General features: G+C 43.8%; 1 protein-coding gene across 1 annotated transcript in view; it reads right to left on the reverse strand.

Annotated features, from left to right (window-relative positions):
• LOC145356878 (long-chain-fatty-acid--CoA ligase ACSBG2-like) overlaps positions 1–16,964 on the reverse strand; it is a 104,814-nt gene that overhangs the window by 23,264 nt on the left and 64,586 nt on the right. Inside the window, exons 10-11 of the mRNA XM_080209887.1 lie at positions 13,777–14,010; positions 1,628–1,845 (exon numbers count right to left, since the gene is read on the reverse strand). Of these exons, the coding sequence (XP_080066013.1) occupies positions 1,628–1,845; positions 13,777–14,010 (452 nt within the window). The remainder of the gene's footprint in view (positions 1–1,627; positions 1,846–13,776; positions 14,011–16,964) is intronic.

Raw genomic sequence — 16,964 nt, forward strand, 5'->3', positions numbered from 1 at the left:
AATAGACATATTAGTGAGCGGTAACGTGGTTTTGTGAAGGGGTGGTAATCAAGTCTCACAAATTTGATTGAGTTTTTCGAGGAAGTGACGAAGGTGATTGATGACGATAGGTCAGTGGATGTTGCTTACATGGACTTCAGTAAGGCCTTTGACAAGGTCCCTCATGGCAGATTGGTACCAAAGATGAAGGTGGGATTAGAGGTGAGCTGGCAAGGTGGGTACGGAACTGATTCAGTCAGAGAAGTCAGAGGGTAACAGTGGAAGGGTACATTTCTGTTTGGAAGGCTGTGACAAGTGGTGTTTCTCAGGGATCAGTGCTGGAACCTCTGCTGTTTGTAATATACAATTGGTTTGGAGGAAAATGTAATTGGTTTGATTAGTAAGTTTGCAGATGACACAAAGGTTGGTGGATTTGCGGATAGCGATAAGGACCATCAGAGGATATAGATTGGTTGAAGATTTGGACAGAGAGATGGCAGATGGAGTTTAATCTGGACAAATGTGAGGCAATGCATTTTGGAAGATCTAGTATAGATAGGAAATATACAAGAAATAGCAGAACTCTTATGAGTATTGATAGGCAGAGGGATCTGGATGTACAGGTACACAGGTCACTGAAAGAGGCAATACAGGTGAAGGTCATCAAGAAGGTACACGGCACGCTTACCTTCATTGGCTGGGGCATTGAGTTTAAAAATTGGCAAGTCATGTTACAGTTTTAAAGAACCTTGGTTAGGCTGCATTTGGAATATAAATGTTCAATTCTGGTCACCACACTACCAAAAGGATGTGGAGTCTTTGGAGAGGGTACAGATAAGATTTGCCAGGATGTTGTCTGGTAAGGAGGCCATCAGCTTTGAGAAGAGGATGGAGAAACTTGGTTTGTTCTCACAGGAATGATGGACATTGAGGTGCAACCTGATAGAAGTCAACAAGATTATGGGGAGCATGGATAGAGTGGAAAGTTAGGAGCTTTTTCCCAGGGTGCAAGACTCTATTACTAGGGGGCATAGGTTTAAGTTGTGAGGGGCAAGATTTAAAAGATGTATGAGGCAGATTTTTTTTTTTTTACACAGGGTGGTGGGTGTCTGGAACTCACTGCCAGGGGAGCTGGTGGAAGCAAATATGGTAGTGTCTTTTAAGGGGCGTCTTGACAAATATATGAATAGGATGGGAATAGAGGGACATAGTCCCCAGAAGAATAGGGGGTTTTAGTTCAGGTCAGGCAGCATGGTCGGTGCAGGCTTAAAGGACTGAAGGGCCTATTCCTGTGCTGTAATTTTCTTTGTTCTTTTTGTTCACTGGCAGGACTCCATCAGATTATCTGATTTCAGCCAGGATGGTTGCAGGATCTCAGTTAGGTTGGAAAACAAGATCAGTCAAGATTCCCAACTGTGACTATTACCAGTGACCACACCCAAAAAGTGTCAAAAAGGCAAAACTGGTGATTCCCCTGATATCAGATGGCCTCCCAAAACGTACATTACCTTCCCTCAGAAATGGTGAATAATCACTTCGAGAAAATAGGAATGACTAATGCCCCAAAACCATGACTCAGCAAAGAGTTAAGAATTTCAGAAAAGAATGAAGGGTAAAACTGCCAGAAAAACGGTTAAAAATAAGTTACCTTTTATTCTGCCTGTAATATACAGAAAGTCATCTTCATCAAATTTTCCTATGTCTCCAGAGTGCAACCAGCCTGTTTCATCTATTGCTTCTTTAGTCTGCTCGACCATATTTAAGTATCCCATGAAGACATGTCTTCCCCAGAAACAGACTTCTCCACTCCCTTGTTCATCCATCTTCTCAATGTTTGTTTTGCATCCAGTCATCATCTTTCCGCAGCTGGAGACATTGTAAAAGAAAAGAGTTTAAGACAATCACAGAGCTTCAAATTTAACAGCTAACAATTGAACATACACTGCTTGACCACCAGTTAAAAGTATCAAATGATGAAGAAGTTTTTGAATACAGAGTGGGCTAAGGTCAACAGGAAAGTAAATTCAGAGTCACTCACCTCACAACAAGAATTACCACATGATATCAGCACACTTGGCAAGGATTATTCCAACCCACAGGAAATATACTTCTGACAGCAGATAAACAACAATGCAACACGGTACAGAGAAACCTCAGATGAGATTTACAGACAGCCTTTTCAAAGGCAGGATTGGTAGATTGAAATGACAGTCAAAAAACCTAAAGCCAATTGTCACAAATTGTGCTTCCCTTACATTAGACAGACCCTAATGCTGACCCTAAGCAAACAGGGGCTGCACAGTGGCACAATGGTTAGCACTGATGCCTCATAACACCAGGGACTTGGATTTGATTCCTGGCTTGGGTCACTGTCTGTGCGGCATCTGCATGTTCTCCCCGTGTCTGCGTGGATTTCCTCCGGCTGCTCTGGTTTCCTTCCACAGTCCAAAAGACCACGGCCATGCTAAATTTGCCCTCAGTGTACCCAAACAGATGCCGGAGTGTGGTGACTAGAGGATTTTCACAGCAACTTCATTGCAGTAAGCCAACTTGTGATTGATAAATAAACTTTACTTTAAATTTTCCAAAGCGCAGCGTGAAAAACTGAAGTCCATGGCTGAGAAAGGAAAACCAAAAGACAAAGTATTACAGAAATAAATGACATAGGGAGATGATGATATAACAATGTCACTGGTCTAGTACTCCACAAGGATTTGCCAGAGGAATGGGTTCAAATCAGATAAGTCTGGTAGGATTTAAATTCAATTAATTAATTAAAAATCTGGAATTGAAAGTTAGTTTTAGTAATGGTGATCGTAGGTGGACTCTTCCATTCTATAAGCTGCTTGCTAAAGTTGGGGGCCTGGAGGTGGTGGTAGCACTGATTCATCTACCCACCATAACCTTATGAGTCCTCCATGCCTCAGTTCAGCCATGGCTCCCTGGTGACTCTCCTCCAGGCCATCTGTGAGCAGCAAGTGGTACTCTTCCCAAGGGATGGAGCCTCACGAGTAAATAGCCTGACCTCACCTGCCTGGAAGAATGGGAGGATGTTACACAGCATAGAATTGCACTGCAGTGCAGGAAGTGATAAAATTATCACATTCACTCCGCCATGGTGAGTCTACTCACTCTAGACTTACATCCTTATATGGGCAGCAAGCATTCAAAGAGTTTCAGTCCAAATTGATCTCACACATATGTAACAGAAAGAACATTTGCAGCAAATGTCTCTCACACACATTTTAACATCACCAACTCCTCATGCATTATCCTGCACGCTCAACCTCTTCTGCCCATGCTGGGGACGGTTCAGCACACGATGCAACCATGAATGTCCCAACCACCTGTTCTTATCACATTCTATTCATCTGTCTTTAAGCAAAGCACGCCCACAATAAGAGTGAGAGATCCCAATCGGGTGTGGGAACCCCCAAAGTATAGGAGGTGACTGCATTTGAGGACGCAGTTGTATTGGCTGGAGGAGAGGGATCACTCCTGTGCTGAAGGCAAGATTGGGCTCACCCTGCAACCCATTATAAATTAATGCTCCATCAGCCAAACACATCACAACCTTCACACTGACACACGTGCAATATACATAGAAACATACATAGAAAATAGAAGCAGGAGTAGGCCTGCTCCACTGTTCATTATGATCATGACTGATTATCAAATTCAATACCCTGATCCCACTACCCTCACCTCCCCCACTTACCCCCATGATCCCTTTCACCCCAAATGCTATTTCTAACTTCTTTTTGAAAGCACACAATGTTTTGGCCTCAACTATTTTTGGTGGTAGTGAATTCCATCAATTTACTATTACTATTAAAGTTTCCTTTAATAAAATTTAGGACCCGTGTCTCACAACTACATCACTCTCCATCTTGAAGAAGATTTCTATCATATTTTGATCACTCATACCCAAGAGGCCTTGTACAACTACATTGCCAATTATTTCTTTCTCATTGCACAAATACCCATTCTAGGATGGTCTATTCTCTAGTTGATTCCTCAACATATTGATCATAAAAACCATCCAATATACGGTCTAGGGATTCCTCCTCTTGATCTGCCCAATCTATATTTGTTCTCTCTGGAGCGACAGAGATTGAGGAGATTCCTGATAGAAGTCTACAAGACCGTGAGAGGCTTGGACAGAGTGGGTAGTCAGAAGCTTTTTCCCAGGGTGAAAGAGCCAATTACTAGGGGGCATAAGTTTAAGGTGAAGGGGCAAGGTTTAAAAGGAGATGTATGAGGCAGATTTTTTTTTTTACACAGAGTAGTGGGTGCCTGGAACTCGTTGCCAGGGGAGGTAGTGGAAGCGGATACTGTGGTGACTTTTAAGGGGCATCTTGACAAGTACCATATCCCTCTATTCCCATAGGATGGGAATAGAAGGATATGGTCCCCAGAAGAGTAGAGGGTTTTAGTTCAGCCGGGCAACATGTCGGTGCAGGCTTGGAGGGCCAAAGGGCCTGTTCGTGTGCTGTAATTTTCTTGTTCTTTGTTCTATGTGCAAATTAAAGTCACCCATAATTACAGATGTTCTTTTATCGCACATCTCTAATTTCCTGTTTAATATCATTCCCATCACCACCACGTCGGTTTGGGGGTCTATACAGACCACCTGCTAACATATTTTAGTGTTAGCTTTAGTGTTTCTCATCTCTACCCATAAAGATTCCACATTGTCAGTGCTAATATTTTACCTCATTATTACATTAATTTATTTTTTTTAAACAGCAATGCAACTCCATCACCTTCCCCTTTTGCTCTGTCCTTCCTAAATACCGAATTCCTGCCCTTGGTTACCCTGAAGTCAGTCAGGAATCCCAACTATATTGTAGCTGTTAACACCTATTTGCACAATTAATTCATCCATTCTATTACAGCTAGTACTTGTGCTAAGGCACAAAGCCTTAAAACTTGTCTTCTTGACATTACTTGTTCCTTTCCCACTGGTTTTCACCAAGGGCCTGTTTGATCCTGGCCCTTGATTTTCTTTTCCTATTACTTTTCTTATTCTCCTCTATATTTTGTTCTTGTCCTTGATTACCCCTCCTGTGACTTCTTGCATAGATTCCCATACCCCTGTCATTTTAGCTTAAACTCTCCCCAACCACGCTAGCAAATACTCCCCCATGATATCAGTCCCGGTCCTACCCAGGTGTAACCTATCCATTTGCACTGGCCCCACTTCCTGAAACCAGGAATCTGAAACCTGCCCCCTCATGCCATCTCTTCAGCCACACATTCATCCAATATATCTTGCCAATTCTACTATGACTAGCACATAACACTGGAATCAATTCGTTTGTGGTCCTACTTTACAAATTACTTCCTAGTTCCCTTATTCTGTTTTTAGGACCTCATCACTCATTTTACCTATATTGTTTGTACCAACGTGTACTACAGCCATTAATCACACTTTAAATGTGATTATCGGGCCTGGTGAATTCCGTACCAGGCCCGGTATCATCTCCCACCCCGCCAGGAGTATTTCACTCCAATAGGGTTGAGAATAGCTCTCCATTTGTGGGGAACAAGCAAGAAACCCTCCTGGATGATGGTGGTGGTGGGCAATCGGGGCTCCCCAGGGACGGTCAGGTGGCAGGGATGCGGTGCCCCCTGGGCATTGGCACCCTGGCAGTGCCAGCCTGTGCCCCCAGCACTGCCCAAGGGACAAAGTGTCTGTGCGGGTGCACGTTGTCACTGTCCACTGGGTAGTGCCAAGGGGGCATAACAAAGAACAATACAGCACGGGAAACAGGCCCTTCGGCCCTCCAAGCCTGCACCACTCATTGGTCCAACCAGACCATTCGTTTGTATCCCTCCATTCCCAGTCTGTTCATGTGGCTATCCAGATTAATCTTAAATGATCCCAGTGTGTCTGCCTCCACCACCCTGCTTGGCAGTGCATTCCAGGCCCCCACCACCCTCTGTGTAAAATACATCCCTCTGATATCTGAGTTAAACCTCGCCCCCCTCTCACCTTGAGCCTGTGACCCCTCGCGTTTGTCACCTCCGACCTGGGAAAAAGCTTCCCACTGTTCACCCTATCTATACCCTTCATAATTTTATACACCTCTACTAGGTCTCCCCTCATTCTCCATCTTTCCAGGGAGAATAACCCCAGTTTACCCAATCTCTCCTCACAGCTAAGACCCCTCCATACCAGGCAACATCCTGGCAAACCTTTTCTGTACTCTCCCCAAAGCCTCCACGTCCTTCTGGTAGTATGGCGACCAGAACTGGACGCAGTATTCCAAATGTGGTCCAACCAACGTTCTATACAGCTGTAACATCAGACGCCAATTTTTATACTCCATGCCCCGTCCGATAAAGGCAAGCATGCCATATGCCTTCTTCACCACCTTCAAGGATCCGTGGACTTGCACACCTAGGTCCCTCTGTGTCTCTATACTCTTGATGGTTCAGCCATTTATTGTATAGCTCTCCCCTACATTAGTTCTACCAAAATGCATCACTTCGCATTTATCTGGATTAAATTCCATCTGCCATTTCTCCACCCAATTTTCCAGCCCATCTATATCCTGCTGTATTCTGACAATGTTCATCACTATCCACAAGTCCAGCCATCTGTGTCCTCCGCAAACTTACTGATCACACCAGTTACACCTTCTTCCAAATCATTTATACATTTCACAAATCGCAAAGGTCCCAGTACAGAGCCCTGCAGAAGACCACTAGTCACAGCCCTCCAGCCGGAAAAAGACCCTTCCACTGCTAACCTCTGTCTTCCGTGGCCAAGCTGTGGGTATGCCGGCGTTGGACTGGCGTAAACACAGTAAAAAGTCTGACAACACCAGGTTTTAGTCCAACCTATTTATTTGATAATATACTCACAAGCTTTCGAGGGACACCCTCTTCTTCAGGTGAATCTCCATTCACCTGAAGAAGAGGGTGTCCCTCGAAAGCTTGTGAGTATATTATCAAATAAATAGGTTGGACTAAAACCTGGTGTTGTCAGACTTTTTTCTGTGGCCAAGCCAGTCCTCCACTTATCTAGCCACTTCTCCTTTTATCCTATGAGATTTAACCTTTTGCACCAACCTGCCATGAGGTTCTTTGTCAAACACTTTACTAAAATCCATGTAGACGACATCCACGGCCCTTCCCTCGTCAACTGTTTTTGTCATCTCCTCAAAAAACTCCACCAAATTTGTGAGGCATGACCTCCCTCTTACAAAACCATGCTGTCTATCACTAATGAGACTATTCCGTTCTAAATGTGCATACATCCTATCTCTAAGAATCCTCTCCAACAATTTCCCTACCACAGACGTCAAGCTCACTGGCCTATAATTACCCGGGTTATCCTTGCTACCCTTCTTAAATAACGGGACCACATTCGCTATCCTTCAATCCTCTGGGACCTCACCTGTGTCCAATGAAGAAACAAAGATTTCTGTCAGACGCCCAGCAATTTCATCTCCTGTCTCCCTAAGCAGTCTAGAATAACCTGTTGTGGGCAGGACCAGGGGTCAGAGCCTATTGTGGGTGGGGCCAAGGGGCGATTGGTAGGAGTGGGTAGTCCAGCTGCCATACTGCATAGGGATCGGTCAGTGCTAAGGGAAGCCAGTGCAGAGTTTGGGGGTTGGGGCTGGCCCAAGAATGCTTGTGAGGCCTGTGATTGGGACATGGCAGGACTGGAGGGGCAGTAGTGCAAAGGTCCCAGGCTGGCCAGTGATCAAGCTGGTCAGCAGATCGGGCCCACTGCGCATGTGCAGAGTTCTGGAGCTATCAGCCCCTGGCATGAATAGGCCCCACCCCTTGGGTTTTTAGTGAGATTCACGATTGTGCAATGCACAGGTTACAGAGTGAGGGGTCTGAAGTTGAACTGAAAAAACAGTTGTGATTTATGCCAGTTTTCTCGCCAATTCAGCACTTTCTGGGGAATCACCCCTGAGATTTCCATGAGGGGAGAAGAAGAATTGAGTTAGGCTTAAAGGTACAAGTCCTAATGGTTTGTAGTTTTAGTGAAAGCTAGAGCGCTTTCTGCTGCCACTTGCTTGATGGTGAGATCGCAGGCAGCACAGGCTACTCACCTGCAGCAATTATTTCTCTTTGGATGTCAAACAGTGACTGCCTACAGTTCAGCTGGCAGGGAAATAATGCAAGTTCTAGCTTGGGGACATCATGCGATCTACTGGGAAGGTAGTGGAGATGGGAAATCTTACAACTTTTAAGTAGTATTTAGATGAGAACTTGAAATATAACATTCAAGGATATGGAACAAGTTCTTGAAAATGGGATTTGTGTGACTTTAGTGAAAATTATTGTCAGACTCAATGAACTGAAGGGCCTTTTTCATGCTGGAAGACTCTTAACCTCCTTAGATGTTGGATAAAGGATGGGTTTTCCCAGGGCTGGAATCTTGAGGCGTTTAATGAGTCAGGATTCCTTTTGCTCTAACAGACACTGGTTTCAGATCATTAAACAAAGTCCGTGGTTGAAAGCCATTGAGTGCTGTAACTCTCGAGTAACTCAGACCATTTGCACCTGTTTGGAGACCAGGACTTGCAAACAGCTACCTTTGCTCATAGCTCACTGGGGCAGACATCTCATCTGTGAGACCATGTGTTGTCTTGGCTGGAATGCTCATATGATACAAGGCGTGTTACATTTCAGGACATGGGAGGTGTTAGACTTTCTCCACTTTCAAGCTGCTCAGAAGCTTCATGTAATCAGCTGGAGCCATTTTGTCAGCCCAGCAATAATCCATTTTGAAGAGGGGGAAGAAAATTTACAAAGTAGTCCTGCTGACGGAGGTATATGTATATTCCACCCTGTCTTGAATGGGACTATTAAAATTTATAAAAACACAGGTCACCAAACAGTAAAGTTTTGCAAATAGTTCGAAGAGAAGTACAAGAATAGGAGACAGTGAAAAACCGTGGACCCCTTGCTACAGCTCCAACCAACACCAGAGCTCAGAAATCAACCAGTTGACCAGGAAGACTCCAGCTCCAAACAAGTGCTTCCAGAAGTTAACACACCGACTAAGCCAAACCCTCAATCCGCATCTGTTGTCATCCCGATCCACCTTGCTTGTTCACCTCGAGCGCTTTTGTATTCAGAACAGCAAAACTGAAATGTACCAAATCTGTTGATCCCATTGATTGCATGCAGTTACAAGGACAGAACAATGTGATAAATCAAATAAACGTGCTTTTGACAAATGCTGTAATGCATTTCCAGCTTCTATTTGCAGCACTCACCATTTTGCTTTGTTCTCTATTCTGAAAAAAACATTTCCAAGTAGAGATTCAAAACTGCGGAAAGAAAAAAATCCTAGGACATTCCAAATCACATCCCTAGTCTGGCGCCTGTTTGGGTCAATGCACCGAGCAGCACATCTTTCAGACTGTGGGAGGAAACCCACAGATAAATTCCACATAGACAGAGTGACCCAAAACAGGAACTGAACCTGGGTCCCTGGCACTGTGAGGCAGCAGTGCTAACCACTGTGCCACCGTGCCGCCTAAAGGATAAATAAAGGGAAAGGCTGTGTTAAGGTGGAAAGCAGAAGCAATTAAATGACTAAAGGGATGTTGGTGCAAGGCAAAGGGAATGGTAATGAGATAAGTAAGGAAACGAGGTGTAAATTTAGGAAAGGTAAACAAGAATAGCAGGATCATTACCAATATCTCAGCTGCTGTCTGATAAAGTGGGGACAATGATTGTGATCAGTAATTGTTACACAATTCACCTGTAAGAACTCTCTTCCATTTCTCTGTTGCCTCTGCCCTGATGATGGCAATTTCCAAAATACTGCTTTGAAATATCTTCCTACTTCCCTAACCATAGCCATCAGGGCTCTCAACCATGCTGCACTTCTGCCCTCACACCATTCCTTCTTCCCGTTAGGACTACCCTCATCTTACACCCCACCAGACTCTATGATCAGTGGACCACCTTGAGTCATTTCCACCACCTCTAAGATAATACCACCACAAATATATCATTCCTTCCCTATCACACCACATCTCACAAGGGCTGTTCCGTCTATGGCAAGCTGGTCCACTTCTCAATTACCCCCAGTTCCTTCCTATGCCAGCACAGGAAAAGCAACCCCCCACCCCCAATCCTTTTACTTTCTCCTTTCCTATTATTCAAGACTCAAATGCTCATTACAGGTAAGAGTGTGATTTATGCATAATTCCTTCTAACGTGCATACTAGAGTCAAGGCACATGTGGCAGTTACCTCCGCATTGACAAGAATGAACACAGATTGTGTGACTGCTTTGCAGGACACTTTTATTCAGGCCACCTGTCCTTTTAAATTTCTGCCTCATTCTGACCACTTTCCTCAATATCCTATTTTGTTCCAATGAAGTGTACAGAACAATATTCAGATTACAATTAGGCACTTTATTGCCTTTTGGATTTAACATTCAGTTCAACAATTTCCAACCATAACTTCTGTTCCTATTTTATCAGAAAGCAACTGAACTGTTGGCAATGATTTTCCTATTCCTATTTGCACCTTTTCCAGGTTTGGTCTTTGTCCATCATTACCCTCTTTTGCACAGCACCATCACCCATCTGTCATTTAGTTTTTCCTAATTTATAGCTTATTGCAGGTCTTTCCCTTTGTTATTTCCTCCTTCCCCTTTTTCCCGGTTTCTGTGCTTGCTTAAAACTGTTCTGATCTTTAAGTCTTCCCAATTTTGATAATGTCATCAACTCTATTTCTCTCCACTTATGCTGTCTTATCAGCAGAGTATTTCCAGCATTTCTGCTTTTATTTCAGATCCCCAGCATTTGCAGTATTTCATTTTTTAATGAAATGTCTTAAATCCATCTGTGAGAAAGGTAACAGCTAACATTGTAGCACTGAAATGTCTGATATGTTTTCTGGAGTGGTCCTTGAATTCACAACTTTCTGATTTAGAGGCAAGAGCAAGACCAAGACCATTCAGCTCAACTGACAGAAGGCAGCAGGTTACAAAATTAACCACATGCTTATCTCAGCAATTGGACAAAGCAGTCTTTGGTACGAGCAGAGATAAGAACATAAGAAATAGGAACAGGAGTAGGCCATCTAGCCCTTCGAGCCTGCCCCGCCATTCAATAAGATCATGGCTGATCTGAAGTGGATCAGTTCCACTTTCCCACTTTCTCCCCATAACCCTTAATTTCCTTGTCTGTCAAAACCCTATCTACCTGTGACTTAAATATATTTAGTGAGGTAGCCTCCACCACTTCAATGGGCAGAGAATTCCAGACATTCACCACCCTTTGAGTGAAGTTCCTCCTCAACTCCGTTCTAAACTGCACCCACTACCCCCCCACCTTACCTTGAGGCTGTGTCCTCTAGTCCTTCTGTCCTTTCTGAGCGGGAAGAATCTCTCTACCTCTACCCTATCCATCCCTTTCATTATCTTATACGTCTCTATAAGATCCCCCCCTCATCCTTCTAAACTCCAATGAGTACAGACCCAGTCTATTTAGTCTCTCTTCAAAGTCCAACCCCCTCATCTCTGGTATCAGCCTAGTGAACCTCCTCTGCATTCCCTCCAAGGCCAAAATATCCTTGCGCAAGTGCGGCGACCAAAACTGCACACAGTACTCCAGCTGCGGCCTCACCAGTACCCTGTATAGTTGCAGCAAGACCTCCCTGCTCTTATATTCTATCCCCCTCGCTATAAAGACCAGCACTCCATTCGCCTTCTTGATCACCTGCTGCACCTGCAGACTGGGTTTTTGCGACTCATGCACAAGGACCCCCAGGTCCCTCTGCACCGTAGCATGCTGCAGCTTTTCGCCCTTTAAATAGTAATCCCTCCTACTATTATTTCTGCCAAAGTGGATAACCTCACACTTGCTAACATTGTACTCCATCTGCCAGGTCCTCGCCCACTCGCTCAGCCTATCCAGATCCCTCTGCAGACTTTCCACAACCTCCGCGCAATTTGCTTTTCCACTCATCTTTGTCATCAGCAAACTTTGTCATCCTACACTCAGCCCCCTCCTCCAGATCATCTATATAAATGGTAAATAGCTGAGGCCCCAGCACCGATCCCTGCGGTGCTCCACTAGTCACCAACTGCCAATCAGAATAGCACCCAATGATACCAAAGTCATTGATTGGTATACCAAAATACCATTGATTGGTAAAGACACCATGAGTGTCTTTACCAATCCAGATTTTGTCTTATCATTCATGCAAATAACTTGAACTTTTTAAGAAGACAATTGAGCTACTCTGAGTAGACTACCAAGTGATGTAACCGTTGATGCGTATGAGCAATTCATTAAAGGGAAGTCGTGTCTGACAAATTTACTGGAGTTCTATGAGGATGTGTCTAGGGCGGTGGATGTGATCTTTCTAGATTTTCAGAAGGCGTTTGACAAAGTACCTCACAAGAGGTTATTGCAGAAGGTCGAGGGACATGGAGTTGGGGGTAGGGTGTTAGCGTGGATAGAGGATTGGTTGTCAAATAGGAGGCAGAGAGTGGGGGTCAACGGGTGCTATTTGGATTGGCGGATGGTGACTAGCGGAGTGCCCCGGGGTCGGTGCTGGGGCCTCAGCTTTTTACCATTTATATAGATGATCTGGAGGAGGGAACCGAGTGTAGGGTGTCGAAATTTGCTGATGACACCAAGATTGGGGGAACGGCAAGTTGTGCGGAGGGTGTGGAGAGTCTGCAGGAGGATCTAGTTAGGCTGGGCGAATGGGCCAGGAAATGGCAAATGGAATTTAATGTTGGCAAGTGTGAGGTGGTCCACTTTGGTAGGAGTAATGATAGGAAGGACTATTACTTACGGGGTGAAAAACTGCAGCAGGCGGCGGTGCAGAGGGACCTCGGGGTCCTTGTGCATGAGTCGCAAAAACCCAGCTTGCAGGTGCAGCAGGTGGTCAGGAAGGCAAATGGGATGCTGGCCTTCATAGCGAGGGGGATTGAATATAAAAGTAGGGAGGTCTTGCTGCGGCTGTATAGGGCATTGGTGAGGCCGCAGCTGGAGTACTGTGTGCAGTTTTGGGCACCGCACCTGCGCAAAGATATTTTGGCCTTGGAGGGAGTGCAGAGGAGGTTTACTAGGCTGATACCGGAGTTGAGGGGGTTGAGCTATGAGGAGAGGCTGAATAAACTAGGCTTGTACTCGTTGGAGTTTAGAAGAATGAGGGGAGAGCTCATTGAGACGTATAAGATGATGAATGGGATGGATAGGATAGAGGTGGAGAGACTCTTCCCGCTCAAAAAAGACAGTAGGACTAGGGGGCACAGCCTCAAGATAAAGGGGGGGCGGTTTAGAACGGAGTTGAGGAGAAACTTCTTCACTCAAAGGGTGGTGAATCTCTGGAATTCTCTGCCCGTTGAAGTGGTGGAGGCTGCCTCGCTAAATATTTTTAAGACGCGGGTTGATGGGTTTTTGATAAGAGAGGGGATTAAGGGTTATGGGGAGAGGGCGGGAAGGTGGAACTGAGCCGCGACAGATCAGCCATGATCTTATTGAATGGCGGGGCAGGCTCGAAGGGCTAGATGGCCTACTCCTGCTCCTATTTCTTATGTTCTTATGTTCTTATGTTCAATTAAAGAAAAAAGAGGGGTTTAAATCAGAAGGAAATAAAGGAAAATTGTATTAGGTGGAAAAGATAAAAATAGTGCAAAAATCCAGAAAATAATCCTGTGTTAGAACGAGCTATTATTTAAAATATATTGGTTCTGCAAACTTATGATATAAATTAAACAATTGTTCTATTTACAAAGATACAGATGTGATTAAAGTTTGACCGCTTGACTATTAGTGTATTTACAGACCTTGGAATTCGAAAGAAGTCTTTGTGAGAGATTGTGTGGGGACCTGTACTCTCACTCATTCCATAGAGTTCATAAATTGGAATACGAAGGCTTAGGAAGAACTCCAATGTATCTTTGGTAATGGGTGCTGCTCCAGTGAAGAACTTTGTACATTGGTCCAGGCCCAGTGCCAAGCGAACTCTCTTAAAAACCAAGGCATTTGCCAATGTGAATCCGCAGGGCACATTTCTGTTTCTGTAACATAAATGGAGATATAAATAACCCCTTTGACTTCACTCCACAGCATAAAAACAAGAAAGAATTCATTGTTAATGGATAAATAAGTTCTTGATTTAGTTCATATATTTTGAGGATGGAGGAAAATTGTATAGTACAGGATCAGGGACTTAATAATTCCAAATAAGGCCAAAAGATTAAAAAAAATTCTATTGCAAATGGAAAATCTGATTATGTTACCTATTCAACATGCTTTCTGCATGCAGTCCTTATTAATTGCATTGTTAATTGGCTGCAAGCATAAACAGTTGACTCAATGTCACTGCTCACTAATGCTACATGAAGCTAACCTGTCCCTCTAAAAAAGAGATGCAATGTGGTTGGAATAGGTGAGTGAATTTGATCAGGGAAACAGAGAAAAATAAATGAGTAAAGTATAGAGAGCAAGCACCCATGCTTTCCCAATACTGCACTAAAGATATGCTGGAGGAGTTAGACAGGAAACTATTGGAAGGTGGATTAAGAAACCTGAATGCCCTAACACAGTGAAGTTGAAGCTGGCCGTTTTTGCAATGTCCAGTGTTAAAGCTGGCTACAAAGGGACTGAAATAATTGAATATGACAATACATTCATCTGTAATCCTCCTCACATTCCAGTTCCCCCTTATTAAACGACCACTTACACTACCTTTCGTTGTGCATCACCTTCTCCTGCATATGAGGGAAGTATCATGGAATTTGTTTGGATGATGTTGTAATTAAGGTTGAATAGCTGGTAATGTATATAAGCTGTGAGAGGCAGGTGTAAGAGTATAAACAATGTTTAAGGTCTTATACATATGCACTTCTTACTTTTCTTCCTTCCCTAATAGTCATATCCTTGTGCCTTGTTTCTTTCCGTAAGGAGTCTCACAACACCAAGTTAAAGTCCAATAGGACTTTGGAATCATGAGCTTTCTGAGCACTGCTCCTTTAGAACATTACAGCGCAGTACAGGCCCTTTGGCCCTTGATGTTGCGCCGACCAGTGGAACGGATTTAATGACCCTCTAACCTAATCTATTCCAATATTATCCATATGCCTATCCAATGACCATTTGAATGCCCTTAAAGTTGGCGAGTCCACAACTGCTGCAGGCAGGGCATTCCATGCCCTTTCCACCCTCTGAGTAAAGAATCTACCTCTGACATCCATCCTACAATTATCACCCCTCAATTTAAAGCTATGTCCCCTCGTGTTAGCCATCACCATCCGAGGAAAAAGGCTCTCACTGTCCACCCTATCTAATCATCTTGTATGCCTCAATTAGGTCACCTCTTAACCTTCTTCTCTCTAACGAAAACAACCTCAAGTCCCTCAGCCTATCCTCATAAGACCTTCACACCAAACCAGGCAACATCCTGGTAACCCTCCTCTGCACCCTTTCCAATGCTTCCACATCTTCCTTACAATGCGGCGACCAGAACTGTACACAATACTCCAAGTGCGGCCACACCAGAGTTTTGTACAGTGACTTTATCAGGTCATCAGGCCTTGCTGACCTCCCAACAACTTTACACGAAGAGATCATACTGAGCTGCTCAGGAAAAGTTTAATACGTCACCTCAACATCATGTACATCATAAGATACAATTTTGTATTTGTTTATAAGGTTTCAAATGTACTGCAGAAGGTTCTACAAACCATGGCAAAATTGCAGCAGTAAAACAAGTAATGGAAATGACCAGGATTGGAAATGAGTATCTTAATTTAAAAATTAAATTATCTCTTGCATTTCACCAAAACCTGCAAGTGTATATAAAATATTACTTATAACCACATACATATACACACACATATATATATTACTTATAAACACTATATAACCACATACATATACACACACACACACACACACACACACACACACATATATATATAAGAACATAAGAAATAGGAGCAGGAGTAGGCCATCTAGCCCTTCGAGCCTGCCCCGCCATTCAATAAGATCATGGCTGATCTGAAGTGGATCAGTTCCACTTTTCTGCCTTCTCCCCATAACCCTTAATCCCCTTGTCTATCAGAAATCTATCTACCCGTGACTTAAATATATTCTACGAGGTAGCCTCCACCACTTCAATGGGCAGAGAATTCCACAGATTCACCATCCTCTGAGTGAAGAAGTTCCTCTTCAACTCTGTTCTAAACTGCCGCCCCCTTATTTTGAGGCTGTGCCCCCCAGTTCTGGTTATCAAAGTACATCTGAATAAAAACAGATGTTCATCAGCATCTCAGGGCTTCACTGCCAGCCAAATACCAAGATGACTGGCTATTTAAATTATAGGAGAATGTATATACTGGAGAACATCTGGAAATGCGATTTCAGTCACAAACTATAGTTAGTTCCATCTGTCACACATATTAATAGCTACCCAAAATAAGTTACAAGAATTAAAACCATTTCTAGCTTCTTGGTAAGTAAGACCTACAATTCTCCCACTTTCAAAAAAAAACCACCAATGACTATACCCACCCACCCACCCTGACTATTCCCCAATATCGGCAGCCAACCCAATACCCCACCCCAAAGTGGGACCCCTCCCCCAACTGCTCACTCCCTCCTCCCATCAACCACCTGCATGACTACTCCACCTAAATTCTGTCCATCTACCTTCTCATTAATTTGAAAGTGGCTAGAGCTTTAAGCTCACCTGATACAAAGCAACCAACGTTGCTTAAAAACAGAGGGGGATTGGGGTATGGTCCGACTCTGCAACCCTCAACAGAAATGCACCAACCCTACACATTTCATACCCAGCCTGAGGCAGAAGGTCAGACAAGAAAAAATAAAAAGCTTTCTAAGGTAAGAAACTAGAAGTGGAGCAGCAATCCGACTCTGATTGCCATCGTGTGGAAGCTCAGCTCTATGATATATTAAGATAATACGAACTTATTCATCCACCTTAACTTCACAGTTATCACATGAATCAGAG

The sequence above is a fragment of the Carcharhinus amblyrhynchos genome, chromosome 1, assembly GCF_965287045.1.
Source record: "Carcharhinus amblyrhynchos chromosome 1, sCarAmb.v2.hapA, whole genome shotgun sequence".
Lineage (NCBI taxonomy): Eukaryota > Metazoa > Chordata > Chondrichthyes > Carcharhiniformes > Carcharhinidae > Carcharhinus > Carcharhinus amblyrhynchos.